The sequence below is a fragment of the Crocodylus porosus genome, unplaced genomic scaffold (assembly GCF_001723895.1).
Source record: "Crocodylus porosus isolate Cpor-Errol unplaced genomic scaffold, CroPor_comp1, whole genome shotgun sequence".
Taxonomy (NCBI): domain Eukaryota; kingdom Metazoa; phylum Chordata; order Crocodylia; family Crocodylidae; genus Crocodylus; species Crocodylus porosus.
In genome coordinates this window covers 8220412-8240609 of record NW_017728921.1, presented here as the reverse complement: position 1 = coordinate 8240609, position 20198 = coordinate 8220412, and the positions used below count along the sequence as shown (strand labels likewise).

At 44.0% G+C, this 20198-nt stretch overlaps 1 protein-coding gene across 1 annotated transcript in view; it reads right to left on the bottom strand.

The window, feature by feature from the left end:
• Positions 1–458: 458 nt before the first annotated feature.
• GLT1D1 (glycosyltransferase 1 domain containing 1) overlaps positions 459–20198 on the bottom strand; it is an 87386-nt gene continuing 67646 nt past the window's right edge. Inside the window, exons 11-12 of the mRNA XM_019539388.1 lie at positions 11404–11502; positions 459–1821 (exon numbers count right to left, since the gene is read on the bottom strand). Coding sequence (XP_019394933.1) covers positions 1675–1821; positions 11404–11502 — 246 coding nt within the window. The 3' untranslated portion in view covers positions 459–1674. The remainder of the gene's footprint in view (positions 1822–11403; positions 11503–20198) is intronic.

Below are 20198 nucleotides of genomic sequence, written 5' to 3'. Positions count from 1 at the left end.
CTTCCATTTGATATTTTTTTTAGGGGTCCACAAATAAATAAAAAAAGCTAGAAAACCACTGCCTTAAAAGTTTCTTCTTAAATTTAAAAGACCACGTCCTGTGGTTGCAACAGGACAGGGCCTATAAAGGAGACTGTGGCCTGATGAGCTGTCATCTGACCAGTGGTAGGTAGTGGTACCCAAAGGATATTTGGGCTCACATCTAGTATAACAATGGTTTCACTGATGAATTAAAGAGCTGTTAAATGACTGGTGCTGACTGCTCGTGCTTGTAGCCGTGCTGGTCTAAGGACATGGGCAGACGAGCTTCCTTGGGTAAATCTGATGCTGAGAACACAAATGTAATCTTGTCTCAACAGCTGGCTCAGGGAAAACTGCTTAATGCATGTTTTTATACCCAAACTCTCCAAGAGAGCAAGTGTAGTAGCTCTGATTTAAAATCACTCCAATACTGGGGAGCAATTTTTGGTCTATAATACATCACATGGTTTTAGGACAGTACCAAATGAATCAAATCACCCAGAATATTTTACAATACGAACTTACAAAAGATTTCAGAGAGAGGAACGGAGGCTATTAAAAAGTCTTTCTTATTCCGAATCACCGACAAAACGTTTATGACATATCCAAGAGGTAAAAAGGCAAGCTGATATTCACAGTAAGATTCGCTGATAAAAATCAAACCTGATCTGAAGCCCCTTGAAATCAATTAAAAAAACTCCCTCTGCCTTTGACAGAGGCTGGAGTAGGCCTGTTGTGGAAAAAAGGATATTTCTTAGCCGTTAAGCAATCGACAGTGATCAGTGAGAGTTTCATGTGATCATAAATAGCCCTTCATAAAATACAATCTGTGGTTACATTATGTTTACAGTCATGTCTGAGATTCACAGATGACAAAATTGCACCAAATTACGTACCAAATATAAATGACCTTTTTTGTCCTTTTTACAGCCTACACGCATCTTTCAGTAACTATATGAGCTATTGAGCTACTCTTATTCAGTATCTTGGAGGTAGCTTTTATGAACAGAATACACGAACACCAAAAAGTCGTTCCATCGCATCAACATCTGGTGTCTTCATCAGCCCACGGACAGGCATGTCTATGAAATACTAACGTGGCAGTAACCTGATTCACTCTTCCTGAAAAGATCTTCTCCATTTATGATCCTATACCAGGTCAACCTGGTTAACGTATGCCTAATAGATCTATATGTTTGGTCAGTCGAAAGACAATAGCAACAGTTCTTCCAACATTTGTACATACATCATTGACGTGCATTTGAATACATTTGTATGTACTCTCCAACTGAATTAATCTACTTTAGCTTTGTTAGGCTACGGCAGTAACTGAGTTTGCACAAGTCCAATACGGGTGAAATTCTCCCTGTGAAAAAGGAATTAATTTTCCCTTTACGATATGACAAAAATAAATCTTTCCCTTTTTATTACTACTGCCCACTAGAAGTAGGATGGCAACTTATTGGGACTGTTGGTGCGATGCACCCTGGCAGTTCCCATGTTGAGACGTGGATGCGTTTGAATGGCAAAATCTGTCCGCAAAAGGCTTTTTTGTTGTTGTTTCTGTTTTTTTCTTTTAAAAAAATCTGACTCAACTTTCATCCATTGAAGTATTTGACACAGAACAAATGTCTACGTATGATATCCAATGATTCACTGGAGTCTCCAGATGAGGCTTTGATAGGTCTTTCTTTCACATTCCCACGAATGATGTTTTTTCACGTAGTCTTTTGCCCTGGTTACCATTTTTTTTCCCAAAGTGGGGTCGTTCATCAGACTTTTTGACAGGAGGACAAACTCCTAAAAAGGTGAATAAAACAGCAATGAAATCCAAGTTCCTTGAGATTGTAATAATTCTGAAATGGCTTGAAACACATACGATACAGTAAGGCAGTTCAACTTTATAAGTGACTACGCAGACCAAGCTGTTGAAGCGCTGTTCTTCAAAGTCGAGCAATGTATTTTGTGCACAAACTGTGATCTATAAACAGCAAACACACTTTTTAATCTTACATACAGAGTCTACCAACTAAGACGCTTCAGACCAAGGACTGATCTTTGGGTTACAGCACTAAAACTACAGGCAAACAATTTAATGAGTATTTGAGCACTACAGTTTTACAGCAATGATGAGTGTCGTGGCTGAGTGTGAAGTTAAAAATACAATTGGTTTCCAGGATGAAGGACAGCTGGTATCAGGCAGTTTGATCTAGCTTCAATGAGGTGTCTGTCTAATTACCAAAATGGAACTGGCTAAATCTGTCTTGTTCATAACAAGATGAAAAAACACGTCCTAAAGATCGCTATAGCTTAAAGCAAGGCCTATGCAGTTAGTAGTAAATCTTGTACGTTATTCCAGGGACTAGAAATAAATTCAGCCAAGCTATTAAGTAGCTGGTAATACCATGCAGTGCTGGAAACTCATAACCTAGAGGTACGCAGCAGCTTGAGCACTATATCAAAAGGCCACAGGCTGACCTATGAAATTCCTGTAGTTCTACTGGGGAAGTTACTGGACCTGATGAGCTGCCAATTTCCTGGTCACTTCCTCTGCTGTTCTGATTTTCTTTTTAGGAAGGTATAATATCAGATGTGAAAACGACTGCTGACAGGGCTGTGTGAAATGGCACCATTCCATTTTGACTTGAGTTTCGCGGTTTGATGGAACAGCGTTTCATATCGAATTTCATTTCGATTCGAAACTGCTGTTTCGTTTAATTGAAACAGTGACACTCTTTCAAGTTTTAGCCCAGATGCTATAATGGGGAAGCTCAAAACAGCCTCTCACCTGGCAGGCAGATGGGGGGCCTGCAACCCTGGGCGGGCTGTGGGGCCTGTGCCAGTCCTCCCGGGGCTGTGGGCCCCCGATCTGCCTGTCAGATGAGGAAGGGAAGGTGGGTGCTGCCACCTGGGACCGGGGAGCTGGTGAAAGGAACGGAGCCCAATTGCTCAGTTCCCCTCTCCAGCGCTATGATTGGGCTGGAGAGACAACTCAGCCCAGCTGAGCTGAGTTTCCTGCTCCCCAGAGCCAGATGGGACTGGGGAAAGGAACTTGAGGAGGGGGGAACTCAGCTCAGCTGGGCTGAGCTCATTTCCCCACCCTCTCCTGCGCTGTGATCAACTTTCCATAGCCTGGCCGTGGGTAGTGACGAGAGCCAGGGCTGTGCATCCTGCCTGGCTGAGCTACATGAGGCTGCAGAGCCGCTGGGAGCACAGCTCTGGTTCTCCACTATCTCCCACCACCTGGCTGCTGGCTGCTTCGAAACTCAAAATGCTTTGAAATTTTTGAAACATTTTGACTAGCCTTGTTTTGTTTTGAGGCTGTTTTGAAGCCCTTCGTTTCAATTTGGTTTCACTGTTTCAAGCTCAAAATGAGTCGAAACAGTGTTGAATCGAAACAACTGGCAAAATTTTGCACAGCTCTAGCTGACATCACTTAAAGTAAAGCCATCTATTTCTGTAGAGCCAGTCTCATTTTCCACCAACTTTCAACACTGAATTATAAGGGTAGCTAAAACCTTTTCAAAACCTCAATGCATCTATGTGGCCATTCCTAGAAATACCAAAAGAGATATTAGATAAATGAAAAATTAAAACCAGTAGTTGCTATAGACAGGATAACGAAGGAGGATATAATGCAGGCATTCTCCATTAGGAGAATATCCCTGGTGCCCTTGAATCAAGGGCTGGAAAGAGAACGTTAGAATTAGGTCAACATACCATTTGTTAACAAATTGCACTTGAATTTAATTCAGAGCTATACAATCTGGGTTACCGTGGAGTTAAGGTTCATGATGTAATTCAAGTTTCTCATAGAAACTTGTAACTACTGTATGATCACTGGGGAAACACTGATATGTGTACACTGCACGTAATCCAGGCACCACTTTGACGCTCACTGACAAGACAAGCAAACTTAGAATTTATGAAATACTTCTGTCTATCTAACATTAGGATATCTGACTGATGCATGCAATGGAAATGTTTTGTTAGTAAATTGTGTAGTCAGTTATGGTGGACACTAAAAGAAGGTAAATTTTCATATTTCCATATTGACTGTACTCCAGCTATGAAACCAGGGCTGTCCAACTGACGAGCAGCCCAAGGCGTTAAATTGCAGCCCCTTGGGCTCCTGACAGACATTACATGGAAGGTGAGATTAACCAGTTAATTGCATCTTTAGTAGTAACTTGGTCACGCATTCATGCAATCAATAGTGCCATTCAAATGGAGAATAAGCCACGCAGTTAATACACAAAACATATGTGATAACTTTGTGGCTGGTTCTCATTGTGCCTTAAATTGAATGTCTGTCTACAGCCGATCAGTATTCCTGGTCTCAGGAGCCCACTGGAGCTTTGAAGGGCTCCATTTTGCTTCAGTGGCTAGGAGTGCCAGCCTGGGAGCACTGGGCACCCAGCTTGCCTCCCCCTGCATCAGCAATAAAGCATGATTTGGATCTGATCCCCATTCCTATAATCATGCCCCCTGCCATGCTATTGTTGGCCCAGCAGATCATGTATCATCGTACCTTTAACTGAACATCAGGCAGTGGCCCTGTGCTCCCACCTGGTTGATACCTCCCCATTGCAGCAAGCAGCAGCATAAGGCCCATGTTCTTTTTAGCACCAGGCGCTCCTCTTGTGTATCACCCTAATGTTCTCAAGAAACAGCAGAAGGATAGTTTTCCTTCCTACACATCCTTTAGGTCAGCAGAGGTCTTCTTTTTCATCAGGAGGACTATGGTGTAGGGCAGAAACTCTGCTATGGTTAATGATACACACTTTGTCTTGAGTTGCAGCGGGGATGAAATCTCCTTCTACATACCTGCCAGAGACTGAACTATCTGTGCATATTTCTCCTGCTTCATTTTTCTTCCAGTCAACATTATAAAAACAGGATAATTATTCATAAATGTATCTTATTCAGTCACACTTGGGTCTTTCACATTCACAAGCTGCAAAGTTATCTCTACTAATATATGCAGGTATGATGTCTTTTGAAGAGCAGGGAAGCTTCCCTGCAAAATTCAGAGCAGTGTTTCACAAGGGATCTCCCAGCCAGCTGCACAAATGAACAGGTTTAGTACTATAAGGATAACGTTTTCTTCTAAACCCTTTCCACACTTCCCACTCTGCTGCTGGGACGCCATTGTCATCCATAGCTGTAATCTCTCTTTTTCTGTTATGCCTAAACCGTATCCAAATATTGTTGCATTTTTTTTCCCCCCACGCTGTGGCATCTACTTTTTTGACCTCTTGAATATCACAGGTCATTAAATTCACTCACTTTCCTCTATTCTAAGCCCAATAATGTAGCTCAGACTAAGGCAATTCTACTCTTCAAGAAACAAAACCACCATGGGCCCCAATCTTAGAACCACAGAGAACAAGACTCCACCAATTTATGGAGGTGTTGGTTGTAGCCCTGTTGGTCTAAGGACATGGGCAGACGATGTTCTTTGAGTGAATCTATATCTTTTATTAGACCAACTTAAATAGTGTGTGTGGGGGGGAAAATTTAGCAAGCTTTCAGGTTTTAAAACCCTTCGTCAGGCTTCCTCAGCCGGGTTTTTAAACCTGGAAGCTCGCTAAAAACATTTGTTTTTCCCCCCAACTATTTAAGTTGGTCTAATAAAAGATATCAGATTCACCCAAAGAACCTTGTCCACCAATTTATGACACTCTTGCTTCAGAACGGTTAGATCTACCCAAATCATCCCACGGGTGGTCCATGCTACACAGGAAGGGGAAAAAAAAAAAAAAGAAAACAAAACGCAACATCATAGTTGTCCTCAAAGGTAACGTCCCTGCTATGCTCCCGCTCAGGAAAATGGTACAATTTGACTTTTAAAATAACCAGGTTCTGTAAATAGTACATAAAAGAAATATTTTGCAAACAGACCTACGTCTCCGACTATCCTTGGGAAATGATCCCGAGAAATATAGCAGGAACTAAGTTAATCGAATGAACATCCCTTGCATTGCTGTGAGAACCAAGCCAGAGCTATTCCACAGCACAGACCCTGAAAATAAGTGTGGTTAATATATTATTTATATAACGAAAGTAAATCTGCAATTAAACCATTTCATTTCCAGCTTCAGGAGATGAAAGGACATGAAACTTAAACAGCAGAGAGTCACCCCAGGGAAGACAAATGCCAGATATAAAACTAAATTAACAATTCAGAATAGCAACACACCTTCCTAGTAATGGCAGAGCTCAGCAGCTGCAGGCATATCTGGGTGCTTTATAGGGCTATGGATTTGTATTTCCCAACCAACGAAGCAGTCGGAGCTGGCCAAAAATAGCAAGCTAGTCTGTTTGGTACTGAAACCCTCCATACTAGAAACCTATATTAAACAATAGATCGCGGCATGTAGCCATACTGCTGTACAATGGGCATGGTCTGAGCCTGTGCTGCTACAGGAAGGTGCCATGCCAGACAGCTGATCTCGCCTTTGCTTGCCTTGTTCTTCCCTGCCTCTACTTTAAAAGACAGCAGAATTATTCTTGGTGCCCCTTAAAGTACTGAAGTCCTTTGTGGCTCAACTCCACGTAGGGGCCTGGAGAGTTTTGTACAGCTAACACCCGGTTGTGACCCTGTGCAGGGGCTGGGCTTCACAAACCTGAAATCTCTGACTGCTAAACAACTGAACAAGGCCTCCATTTTACCACACTTTGGCAATTATGACCCAAACACGGCTTGCTATTCCTTTATTTCTTAAGACATCGGTTTCTGTTCGGAGTTGCGTTAACTCAGCGTCACATTGCATAAACCTGCACATTTGAGTCATGGCAAGAAGAAAAACATGGCTTGAAAAGAAGGCGGCTAACTACTCGCATGGCAAGGTCAACAGGTCTTGTGGTTTCCCCTTTTCTGTTAACTGCTGCAACCAGCTGGCTATCTCCTGTGCTGATTAGCAGGGTTGCCTATGTATATGGCCATGCAGTCTCAAAATACCCACAGGTGGTTAATTAAAACCAGCATAATTAAGCAAAATGTTGTCTAAATTCTTCATAGCTAGGAAAGGTCACTTTTTTTTTTTTCCTAAGAAGGAAAGTTTGGGCTTTTATAATATTTAGTTTTCTAACATCCACTCAAATTCCTTCCACTTAGCTCCCAAAGGATAAGACAAGAGTAGTCCACAAACCAGAGCAACTCCTCCCTAACATGATCTACCTTGTTCCTTTGCAAACTAGCATTTTTAGGGCAAGAAGAAACCCCTGGCACTAACTACTTCCTAGGGAATGAATTTTAATTCAAACATGGAAACTTCCTGAAGTTTGATATTGGTTGCTTTTTTTTTTTTTCTCAGGAGAGGGGGAAGGTTTTCAGAGGTGGAAAGAGATGAGTTTCATGGATCGCTTCATCACATTTGTCGACTCATGTTCATCTTTGAGTCAACTATGACTCCGAGATCCCTTTCTCCTGCTGGGCTGCTTTGAAAGTCATTTCCCAATCTGAGCTGGATATCTGCCGTGTCCAGCTGGGCTCAGGAAACCATGTACAGGCTCCGAAAAACCACAGCATTTTGTTGCTGGATATGAGCTGGTGGGAAGGTGCTGCCCAAAAGGGTTGCCCAAACCATTCAGAATAGCTGTGAGCTGCCGGGTGTGTAGGCGTCATGATGGGGAAATGGAGGAGAGGGGAGGAACAGTTTGCCATCTCCAGAATTGACTTGCTGGTACCAGAGGAGGAGCAAAAGGGTCCTTCTTTCCTCGAGAAGGAGGTGGGGGGCAAAAAGGCTTATCTGAGGGAGGAAGCTTATCGGAGAGTCCAACCCTGCAGCAGTGTGCGTGGGGAAGGTGCCCAAGAGAAATGGCAAGGAAACCACCCTCACCCCAAAGAGAAAAATCCTATTAACCTTTTACTTAGTTCAATACAGCTATATAGACTCAAATATTGGATACTGTCTGAGGGAAAGTGGTAATTATCTTAAAGATTCAGACTCAAAACTAGATCCAATTACATTGACTATCCATCAACTTATTCGCGGATAAGGAGAGGAGTGATTTCGGGTTACAGCTTAACAATATCAACACTGCCCGGGATATGACTGAGCATCACAATTGCTTTTTCTTCACCGATTAAAAATCTGGACAATTCAGACCACTAATCTGGTGTCTCCTGCTTTCTGAATGACCTGAATCAGAATTGGATAGATAGAAAACAGCATGTAAACCTTAATTCCAAAAAATATCTCTAAACAATTTGTTCTGATGGAGAGAATTAATTTGGAAGCAAACTAATTTGCTGTAATTGAGGTTATTATGCAAGAATATTTCCTAGATTCTTAAGACTGCCAAGGAATGAGAATAAGAGAGAACCTGTAGCTGCTTTCTACCACCTACCTTGTCTTACCCCTACTGTCACTTCCATTCCCCTAAGAAACTAGGATCCATAGTGCTACAGAATTGATGGATACTTTGTCTGACAATACAACTGGTATTCGAAAGGACTGCAACTAGATCTAGGCTAATTTGTCTTGCTCTTTGATCCATTAAAACTCTTCTGACCTTGTGATAGGATCCTGACTGTGAGGGTAGTCGAGCACTGGAGCAGGCTACCTAGAGAGACTGTGGCATCTCCATCCCTGGAAGTTTTTTCAAAAGCAGGTGAGATGGACACTTGGCTGAGAGGGATGATCCTGGCGTGAGCAGGGGGCTGGACTAGATGACCTTGTGAGGTCCCTTCCACCTCTACTTACTTAGGATCCTATATAGCATATTGACTGGTTTGAAAACCTGCATTTGATACAAATTTGTATTCAGAATTATTAGATCATTATTTTACAGTCACTTTACTTCTTAAGACCGTAGGTGAAAGTGACTGGTGCACTGTCTGGCACTTCAGGAGAAAGTTATTCAAATATCTCCAGGAAGATCAATATATTAACATGCAAATACTTTTTTTTTTTTGCTGACCCACTTAGAAACCTTTGATGCCAATACAGTATCAAAGGGCTTTTATTATATACGTATAATACAACTGTTGACATATGAAGAAAGAATGTATTACATCCCTTTCCAAGTTAGGGTACCTGTACAAACATTAATCATACCAATGCATATATTACCTAGCTACTATGGTAACATTTTACTGAATTACATTCGGGGATGTCTAAGGGGAGGTGGAGGGAATACCAGGGGTAAAAGCGGCCTCAGGGGAGGGCCTGAAAGGGGGTTGTGGGGGTTGGGAGAGACATAGCCTGAAGCAAGATAAATGCAAAATGCTTTGGTACACTGGTAAGGACTCTCACCGCTAAAGCTTAAGGCGTACTTTTTTTGTATTTTGATTTTCATATAAATAAAATTTTATATAAGACACTGTTGGATCGTAGACCCTGACCCTGCCAAGTTTTACCCTGGTGCGTAAGTTGGCACACAACCAAGGCGCATGTGACATCGGTATTTGAGTTCAAAACCAAAGGTATCTGGCGTGTTGGTGGCAGCACCAGCATGCGCGCGCGTCCAATGGCACGGGGCCGCCAGGACGAGTGCTCGGTATAAAGTAGCAATTATGCAACTGCATCCATAGTCGTGGACCCCCAGTCCTGGGCAGGACTCCACTGAAGTTAGCGGGCCCTTTGCAGGGACAGTTTCAGAACCAGGGTCTAAATACACAAACAGCTTTGGCTGCGAAGAGTTTGACAGCTTTGTCTCCTTGGGATGATGGAAGGGATGGGGATGAAGGTGCAATCCTTATCTAGGAAAACAGACTGCAGTAGTTTAGCAAGGATTTGGTTATAAAAACCCAAGGGGAACAATGAATTCTCTAGGGAGAAAACTGTTAGTTGCAGCCTTCTTTCCACCTAAAAAAAAAACTGCCGAAGACTAATGAAAATAAAGAGAAACTACCTTCCTGAGACCAAGCTTAATGGCATGCATTAATCACTCTCCACTCCGCAAAATGGGTAAATACAATGTATTTTCCACTTTGCTAAATGAGCAAATAGGCTATACTAGTAAGTTTTATTTAATCTTGAGCTGGATAAAAAACTGCTCTGCTGATGACTGGCTGGTACTTAGTAAATTCGAGCTTATGTAATAAACAAATTGATTCATACCACAACCGTTCTTCCCCAGTAAGCATTACCGACTAACAGGGATATCAGCTGACCTGTAAAAATAATGCTAGTCACACAGTAAAAATGTGCGTAGTTTGAAAACCAGGTAAGATTTTAATAGAATTTCTTTCCTTGGCTACTGAAGCAATGGGTGCTTCAGGAATAGATAATATTAGTAAAACAATAATCCCGTATGCTGGCAGGTCAAACAAATTTAAAGCAGAGAGCAACTTAGTCGCTCTGACAGAGAGCCAAGGCAGAACACCAGAGTTGGCAATTTAATGAACGCTGGCCAGAACCAGTTCTGGTGGGGCGTGTTAGGTCCCTATCAAGCACATCTAGTGGAGAATAAATTAGTCCTTTTAATCAAGTCATCAGCTGAATCTGTCTTGCATCCTAAACTGAAAGCATCAAACTGTATTCTGAAACCTTGACTCTCTTTCTTATTACAACACGCGGCTGGTGACGAAGCCACCTATTTCTTTTTGAATTAACAGAATCTTGAAACTGAATCTTTAAATAAAAATAAGCTTGTGCACAGTCCTCTTAATTTTTCTGCTGTGGTTTTCCATCAGTGGGAAGGGAGGAAAAAAAAAAGCACAAAGAAAGTAGAATCATAGGGATCCAGTAGAGGCCATTTAGTGCTTGAAAAGAAAAAATCAAGTGTTTTTTTTTCCCCCCCCCAAAGACTAGCAGGTATCTGTAGCAGAGCCATTTCTACACAATGCACCAAAGCATTTACAAATCAATAACATAATAACAGAAAAAAATTCACAGCAATCGAAGAATCTCCAGAATTTCAATGTATGTAACGTTGCTTCCCAAACGCACAGAGTTATCTCAAATGTTCTCTTTACTTTCTGCATAATTGTAGTTGTTCATTATTTTCTGCTCCAACATAATTCATGGCCTAATAAATCTTCATCTTAACATTCTCCATGCATTTTGTGAACCGGTGTTTGTAAGTTCACCTTTCGCTCTGTGCTCCGAGGGAGATACGATAGACGCACGATTCCTATCCTAGGGTTTGGCTCAGAAAATCACCAGAACTAAAACAGCCGCTGATCAGACACAAACTGAAAGGTATTCAAATAAGCGGCAGGTTCCTGAGCACCATAGACTAGAAATAAGCATTCAGCAAGGCTGACCCCTAGCAAAAATGCAGTGAATTGCAAAGAGCAAAAGCAGTTGGTTAAAGGCAGGCTAGGCACCCGGGTACAGCTGCTGCAAGAACCTAGATGCAAGCAACTTAATGGAAAATAATCTTTGAAGGAAGCTAAAAATACCTGACGAGTAGGTTGTGTTTTGTTACCTGTGGATCTGCAAACAACAGTCCTGTGTCTTTATGTTTTATGATGGCTGCGTTTCCAGGAATATTCCTTGCCAGCACTGGAACGTCTAAATCCATTGCCTAAAGCAGACAGGGAAAAAAAACCCCAAAGACAACAATTTTAGGAGAAGTTTATGCAGAGACAAAAATACTGCTGCAGCGTGAGCCGCCCCTTCCCATATACCATGTTAACCACTTCATGGACCCTCAATATCAACACTTACAAAATATTATCTTTGCTGACTGCCTTGAAGGCTGCTGGATGGATGGTTCTTTTTAGTGCCAGTGCTCAAAGTGGATGCAGGGTTTCTTGGCAGAGGGGAAAGCCGAAACCCCTTAAAAGTCCCTAATTTATAGCAGGAATTGAGGGGTTAAGATAAAGGTGTGGATTACTGCCACTTTTGCTACCACAACACGGTTAACACCTAACGCATGTGGACAGATGTGGTTTGCTGACTGGCCAGCCCTCCTCCCCATCGCAAAGCACATCCTCCATAGAAAGCACAAGCTTGTGAGCCCTTTTAACACAGATCTGCAGGATTTGGGGGATCGCCTAGGGGCCAGGGCAGCTCTGGAAATGGCCCTACCTTGGACCACATTGGTCCCTGTGAGCATGGCTCTTGCCAGAGCATCCTTGACCATGGCTTCTCCAGGACCTTCCCTTCCAAAAGGCAGTCCCAGCGCACAAAATCATAGGAAAGCAGGGCTGGAAGGGACCTCGTAAGGTCATCAAGCCTAGTGTCCCAGCTCAGCGTGGAGGGGAGGGATGCTGGAAGAAGCCAATAAAGACGCTTGTACACGTGACGGGACTTTAGTTCTTAGGGTTGCAGTCCATGCCCCCTAAACTGAAACGGTGGATTTTCAATTGCAACGGTGGGGTTTTATTTTTCTGTCCCTGTTACGGCAAGGGGCCCGATCCTTTTTTTTCTTTTTTGGTGGAGCCTGCCCACCACCGGGGGGGTGAGCCAAGCGGCCCCTGAGGACCGGGTCACCCCCGCATCTTCCCTCCATGGTGGTGGTGCTCCCCATGGCCACCTGGGAGGTCTGCTAGTGGGCCAGCTCGGAGGCAGCACCTGGTCTGATCCAACTCTTCCCCGACCCCGAGCTGGGGCAGCACCTGGCCTGCCAGCGGCCCTGGGGGCGACCCCGCCGCTGTGGAGGGAAGGACCAGGGTCCCCTGCAGCTCAGGGGTTGCTCAGCCCACTGACAGCTTGCCCCCCCAGTCATGGGAGATGCAGGCAGGCTCTGCCAGGGGGGCAGGAGGGGAGGATCGGGCCCCTTGCTGCTTCTGCCTTCAGCAGACACCTGCTGAAGGCAGACTTGGCTAGGGGCCTGATCCGTTTCTTTTCTGCAGAGCCTGCCCACCTTTCCCACGGCTGGGGGGGTGAGCTGACTAATAGCTGCAATGCATCGGTGCAAACTAAATTACATTGGGATGTAGTTTAGCTTGCATCAATGTAAGCTGACTTAAAACCCCCAAAGCTCTTGCATGTGCACAGTGTGACACCATTAAGCCACACAAAGTGACATTTTCATCACATGTACATGCTAATGGTGTCTTGTGTACAGGCGCCCTCAGCCTGCAAATTGTGCCCACTTCTGAGTGAGAGTCTGGCTCGTCTGGCTCGTTGCCTTGAGATCTGCAGAGCTCAAACCCCACAATGTCCAGGCCGTGCTGTGAGGCCACAGAAGATATGGCAGAACCAGAACTGCCCTCACCTGAGGTAGCTGCAGGTTTCCTGTTAGACAGATGCAGGGAAGGGGCCGTGGGGTTACTGGGTGCTGCTTATATCATTTCAGACTGTCTGCAGATCCAGGTTTCCTTCCCGTGAATCATCACCTTTGTGAATATATGTTATGGCTAGAAACTTTTAAAACTAGAATTCAAATATTACAGCAACTAGTGGGTGAGACCTGGCCACCCTAGAAAAGACTCTACCCGCTGCCTACTAATGCATTTGTCAAGCCCCGATTTGAAATTTTAATTACTATTGCTGGCTTTGGAAATCTCAAAATACACCAATTCAGAACAAATAAAGTCTCGTCTTGTACAATTATCACAGTGTCAAGCAACAGAAAGAAATCTGCCCCACAAAACGTTCAGTCCATTTCATACTGATTCACTGTCACTTTAGAGAGAATGCATTTTTAATTATTGTCATTATAGTCTCTGATAGAGAGCACTTTTCCTTCAGCCTAAGTGGCATGAAAACAAGGCTCAAGGTGGGGGAGGAAGAATTGGGACAAAACACTTTGTTTTGTTTTGTTTTTAAATCTGGACAAAACTTAAAAAAAAACCCACAAAAAGGCACAGCCCATAATATGCAACTCCAATTATGATCTGAACAGTAAAGGAATGCCTAGCAACAGATGTTAATAGTTTAAAGTATCCAAGGGAAGTACAATTTTCACTGCAGAAAAATCTACCTCGACTACACCAATCCTAGTCCTTCTGGCATCGACATCTGCTTTGCCGTGGTTAGCTTCAAAAGTATAATCCTGAATGTTACATCTGGTCTAGATTTTATGCCAGAAATCAGTAGGCCAACTGGAGTAACTGGGATTGAGGAGAGGGAAAAAACAGATTAAGCAGCTGGAGCTAAGGACTGGATTTTCTGAAGGCATCTTAGAACCTATAGACATAAGGGTGTGCCTCAGTGGCAGAATTAGATTAAATATATTTACTTGCTCGGGATAGGTGATTAAGGTTCAGTTCTTCCCCTGTGCCTTGAGGGCATTTAGATCCAAATCCCGCCCCTGCCAGGATCACCTGATCATCAGCCTAGATCAAGGGTGGGCAAAATGCGGCTCATGGGCCAGATGCAGCCCGCCAAGCCATTCTATCCAGCCAAATTTAGAAAATGAATATTTATCTGCCCCTGGCTGCCTGTCATGCGGCCCTCGATGGCTTGCCAAAACTCAGTAAGAGGCCCTCCGCCCAAATTAATTGCCCACCCGTGGCCTAGATGATTCCCTGGGATAAGGCATTCTGGGATAAGGCATTCTCAATTTCCTCTGTTGTCCTCTGTCCATGCTGTCTGGTTCAGGGCTGGCAAGAGGAATGTTCTAACGTCTGACTTGCGTGACGGGAGGCCCACACCTTTGCTTTTCTGATGACCATCCAGAATGAAATGTTTTATGTTCCCGGTAATAGTTTATACTGAAGGAAACGAAATGTTTTGCATTTGAAGGGGGAGGTTTTGCGGGGGCGGGGGGAGGAGTTGTTTTACTGCTTTCCAGTTCATCACCAATACTGGACATACTTTTTTTTGTATAGTCCTACCTACTGTGGTTTCACAGCAGTTAATTCCAATGGAAAGTGGATACCCCACTTGCCAAAGCACTTGTGCAAGTCCTGCTAAGTGCCTTTCTATATCCTTAGGGACTTAAAACACGTGTGCTCAATCTGATTCTAAGTGTGCGTGCTTGTGAGTGGAACGGGACCAGGTCTAAATATGAAAGATGTAAACACTAGAAAGAGCTCAAGAAACTAATTCATGCCAAGATTTTCTGGAGCATCTGTCCTGTAAGTTAAAGGCCTGGTGCCAGGAACAAAGGACTGCAGATGAGTTCAGAAGCCACATTTTAGGTGTTGGAAAATTGGAAGGGGAAAATAACATGGTGGCTACTACAGAAGGGTAGGGTGGCCATCATACAGTCTGGTTGTCCTCTATTAATACGAAACTGGCCGCCTTTATGTCCTCTAATTTTGTCTTCAAGCATGGGGCATAGCTTGGCCCCACGCACCAGATGCAGCCGTGACCCAGCCCTGCACATATTTAAGAGCAAAACAGAGGACATAAAGGCATCGGGTTTCGTATCGATAGACAACAGAGTAGCGGGAAACCAGAACGTCCTCTATGATGGCCGCTCTACAGAAGGGATTCTTATTTCCTTGATGGTTTACAAAGCCACGGAGAAGGTTGCTTCCCTGGCTGCCTCCCTCGGGTTATGAAAATCACTGTCAAGTGCCAAAACCACCGTCCTCTTAAACATGTTCACAACAAAAGACTGGGTTCCTTGTCTGCACTGACTTAATGGTCGGGAAGGTGTCTGCTAAAATAAAGATTCACAAACTCTAAATTCATAAGAGAATACTGCGATTCTCTAGTTTGACCTTTTAGGAGACCTCTATTCTTCCTTTAAAATGTCTTTTGCCTTGCCTGGTCCGCTGCTCCAGGATCCAACACTGGTACTACAAGGTAAAATTTAACTACTAGATAGCTGAATCTTTTATCCAGGTCAAATTTGTCTAACTTCATCTTCATCTTCCTGACACTTGGTGCTGTTATGTCTTTTTGTCAGTAAGACTGAAAAGTTCCCCTGCTATTAGGCCCCTTTTTTCCATGAATCTACACAGTGATCAAGTCACCCCTCACCTTTCTGGGGGCCCAGATCCCCCAGATGTCAGGAGGGAGAAATGCAAAATACTTCTCTGTGTTTTGTATTTCTCCTTCAGTTTAAAAAATGCTGGGGTGCTGGGGTAGTTCAAACCTGGATACTTCATGCAGCTTTTGCCATATCGACACAACTTTTCTAGATGTTCTCTCCAAGTGAAATAAAACCTTGTTCAGAGAAATAATCCCTATATATATTTTTCAATTCCTTTGAGTGCTCCAGAATCAGTTGTGGTGACTACCTGCCACTTGCTTACTGGGGAACGCAAGTCAAGTAGGATAGAGCCAAGCAGCTTTCACTCAAGCAACATCCTGAACAATTCATTAACCACAATGGCAATGTCTATGAAGGTTGACCACCCAACATATGAGTGCCGTGTGTGTGGCTGTCGAATGCTGAGGCTCCTACACATTGTTCTGCTGAGCCAGGTCTAGCCTGCAGAGCACTGCTCATTGTAGGACGCCCTTCTCCGAACACCATGCAAACTGCAGCTCACTACAGTTGGCCACAAAGTTCACATTTCATTTCCCATCATTGCTGAATCTGCTGGGGAAAGGCTCTGTTCTATCTTTGGGAGTCTGAGGGCAATAAATACAACAAATTAAAAAAAAACCCGCTGGGGCCCCAAATCACATAGGTGATGATGAATTACAGCTACAAAATGACAGAACAGATGGCCAAATACATAAGACAAGGGGTTGGCTTTCTACCAGCCAGACATACACAAATGAATTGTGTTGTAAATAATTATTTTGTAAAGTGGCTTGGAATTTAATGCAGGCGCTTAGTTTATTTTTAAGCACTAAAAAGAATCATATGCATTGTTGGAACTATGTATAATTCACTGACCTAGCACCTGCAAATAATGGGTTAAACAGCAATTTATCTGGATGGCCATCTGGTTTGTCACGTTATTTGGCCTGCAGACATGTTTTAGTAATTCAGAAGAACGTAGGGTATAAATTTACTTTTCCAAGCATAACACATAATGCATGTTTCCTACTAGTCAGGGTAAGGTTTGGGAAAGGAAATGCAGCTTTTGCTTGATTTCCTGACCTTCTGGAGTTTCCTTCTCTGCCTTCATAATCTGTGGGTTAAATTCCAAGGCACTAGTGCTGGGCTTCACATGATGGCTGAGGCTGGATTTTTTTATATAATTACAATACATTAGAAGGTACCCACCTCTCAGTGCTTCTATTTCTACACTGAGTTTTCTTTATTTGGCTCCCTGATTTAGGCTAGGGACAATAATTGCAGATAAACCTGTATAAATGATCGGAAACCACTTCAAAAATGCAACACAACAGAAGTTCATTGTACATAAACCACTTCCAAAATGGTCAAAACCAATTTAAGAGAAACCTGAATGGATGTAACTTCTGACTTAACTGACTTAGGTTAAATTGCTTTATTGAACTTTTGTCCCAATCCCCTCCAGATTCAAATTAACTCACAGTCCCCCAGCATGCTCTGCACCTCTCCCAAATCCCCACCCCCCTTGTAGAGTCGGTGGGCTAGCCTTGGCCCAAGCTGTCTGCAGCGAAGTGTGCTTGAGTCCCTTCCTACCCTGGTTTCTGGCCTGGGCCACTGCAGACATGTGGCTGCATTTCCAGAATCAAAAATGAATGTCTGTTCACTTGCTATTGGCTCAATCTGTGCAGTTTAGACTAACCTACAAAGATTGAATTGCTTCAGCCTTGGGCTTTTTGGCTGTCTGTACTTAGCCTTAAAGGTTTTATTAGTTGCAAGATCATAATTTTTAAAACCCCTGCAGCAAACAGTAGACTGGAGGAGTGGGTTTCTGGTGAAAGGCTGTTGGGGTCAAAAAGCTTTGGTTCATCCACTCAGATGTATAATCTGGGCAACACTAATAGGTTTTAAAGAGATCTGTATGATGTGGATGCTAGTTGACCAGATAAACTAGAGCAGAAGGTGCTCAACTTTCCAGCCCCACAGGCTGGATGAGTCATGTCATGCCAAATCCGCTGCATAGGGTCAGTCCACAGGCCAGACACAGCATCGGTGTGGGGCCAGTCTGCAGGTGCAACCCTGCACAACAGCCGAGTCCTACATGATCTAGCCATAGCCTGGCCCCACGCACCAGCCCTGTCCCACACACCAGATGCGGCCATGACCCAGCCCTGCACATCAGATAAGGCCACAGAACAAAATCATGTGCTGGGGCATAGGACCATGTTATCCAGCCTGCAGTGCTCCCTACAGGCAGTGAGGGAATGGCGACAAGATTAACTGGCACGGCTCTTGGAAAGTAATACTGCTATCCCATCCCAGCCAAATTTCTGGACCTGTAGGAAGCCTCACAGGCTGAATGATACCGCCTCTCCCACATGGGCTGGAGGTTGAGCACCACTCAAGTATAGCAAACAATCAAAGTAGTCATGTCTGGTGATAACCTCGCTTACAGCATGAAGTAACCAGATATGACTTTCTTGTCTAAAAGCACAACTGGGCTCCTTGTGCAAAGAAAATTATGCATATGAGTTAATTTTTTTGGAAATGCATGACCTTATTAAATTCTGCATTTTCTGGTGGATTAAAAGGTTCCTAAAAAAGTCCAAAAACTTCAGCCAGTTAGTTTTGTGCCTGGTTAATTAAACAAGGTCTTAACAGACATCTCTTCCTAAAATTGGCCATGGCAGGATGGCTGTTTGCCTAATTAAAGTGATACTTCTTTCAAGAGGTACGTTAGAAAGGCAGGTGCTTCCATCACGCTATCCATAATTGTCCAGGGAATACTCTTAGAAAATCCAAATAATTCGACATGGTATTTGGTGGTTCTGGATGAACATCACTGAAAACTACTAGCCTTAAGCTAGTTTCTCACTGGATAACCACAGGCCTGGCTACATTCACTGTGGTCCACAGACTGTCATTAATTCCTAATTGGATTGAGCTTCCCAGTGTACTACCAGTCACGGTACTTACATAGTTCTGTTTACATGAGTTTGGGTTTGTGAGTCCAACAGTACATAGTTTGTTAAATGGCTTAATGTACAAGCAAAACAGCTAATGACTTACCACGGTTCACAGCTTCATTTTTCCATTTCAGTTACTCTGCAGGTTTTTCAGCCTAACTACAGATAGCCAAAAGCCCAAGGCTGAAGCGGTTCAGTCTTTGCAGGTTAGTCTAAGCTGCAGAGATTAAACTGAGAAGCAAGTGAACAGACATTCACTTTTGATTCAGAAAATGCAGCCACATGCCTGCAGTGGCTCAGGTTGGAAGCTGGGGGGCATTACAGCACGCCTCCCTGACTGCGGAAAGGAAGGGACTGAAGCTCCAAGGCTTTCCCCATCCCCCACCCCCGTTGCAGCAGAGAGCGTGTGGACAGCCCAAGGCTAGCAAACTGGAGAGTGAGGGTTTAAATCCCCTCGCTGGCCCACCTGGGACCCCAGCAGTGCCTACCAGGCTTCTGCCCCCCCTCCCCTTGCTCCCTACACGAGGCTGCCAGCCTGAGGAGTGGGTAGGTGGGGACAAAGGTAGTGGCACTGAATTCATAAAAGCTTGAACAAGAATAGCCCTTGCTCTGAAGCGAGCCAGTATTGATCACAGCAATTTGCAACCTCAAGCACATAACAAAGACCAACCGACAATCTTTGCCTAAGCTAAGCCCGGTAAAACAAAGTGAGAGTGCACATAACTTAAGTCTAACGTAAAAAGAGATGTAATAAACCAATAAGATGAGAAAAAGCCTTGCATAAGTCTTACATAATCTTGATGGCAGAGTGTCTCCTTACAGCCAGGTATTCAGAAAGTCCTTCTTGGGGAATCAGCAGGTGGTCTTAGATGTTGGAGTGGCAATCCCACAGGCCTCATCTCTACTTGGGTTTTTACAGGAGCACTTGCACCCTCTTGTCCCCCTTGTGCCATGTCATTAGTATGCTTGTCACCTCTAGCACCTTTGGCAGGACTCTTATGCATTCAGTGTCTTTTGTCTCTGCCTAGGTATTCCAGGCGCCCACCTTTTAAAGGTTCGGCTTTATAATATAAATGTAGTTCTCTGCTTTCTTTGATCACACCAGCCCAAGCAAAATGGGACCCTCTCCTGTTCCCTTAGCTCTGTCTCCAGCACATACATGTGATGATTGTGCCAGGTCTTTGCCAACGCCTCGCCCACCTCTCAGTCTGCTCCTGCAGGGGCTTGCCCTGTGCTCACAGGTGGCAGGGGACCAGCCTCTTCCCCCCTCCCCTATGGCCGGGGGGAGATGTAGGGAATTATGCCCCCTCTCCTTCCCCTTATCAATTGCTTGCCTCAGTCTCTGCCATAGGTAGGGGGTAGAGTTTGCTGGTCTCCTGCCGGTTCCCTGTCAAACACACCCCAGCTGGGGTCCTATGCAGGTAGGAGAGGGGGTTTAAATCC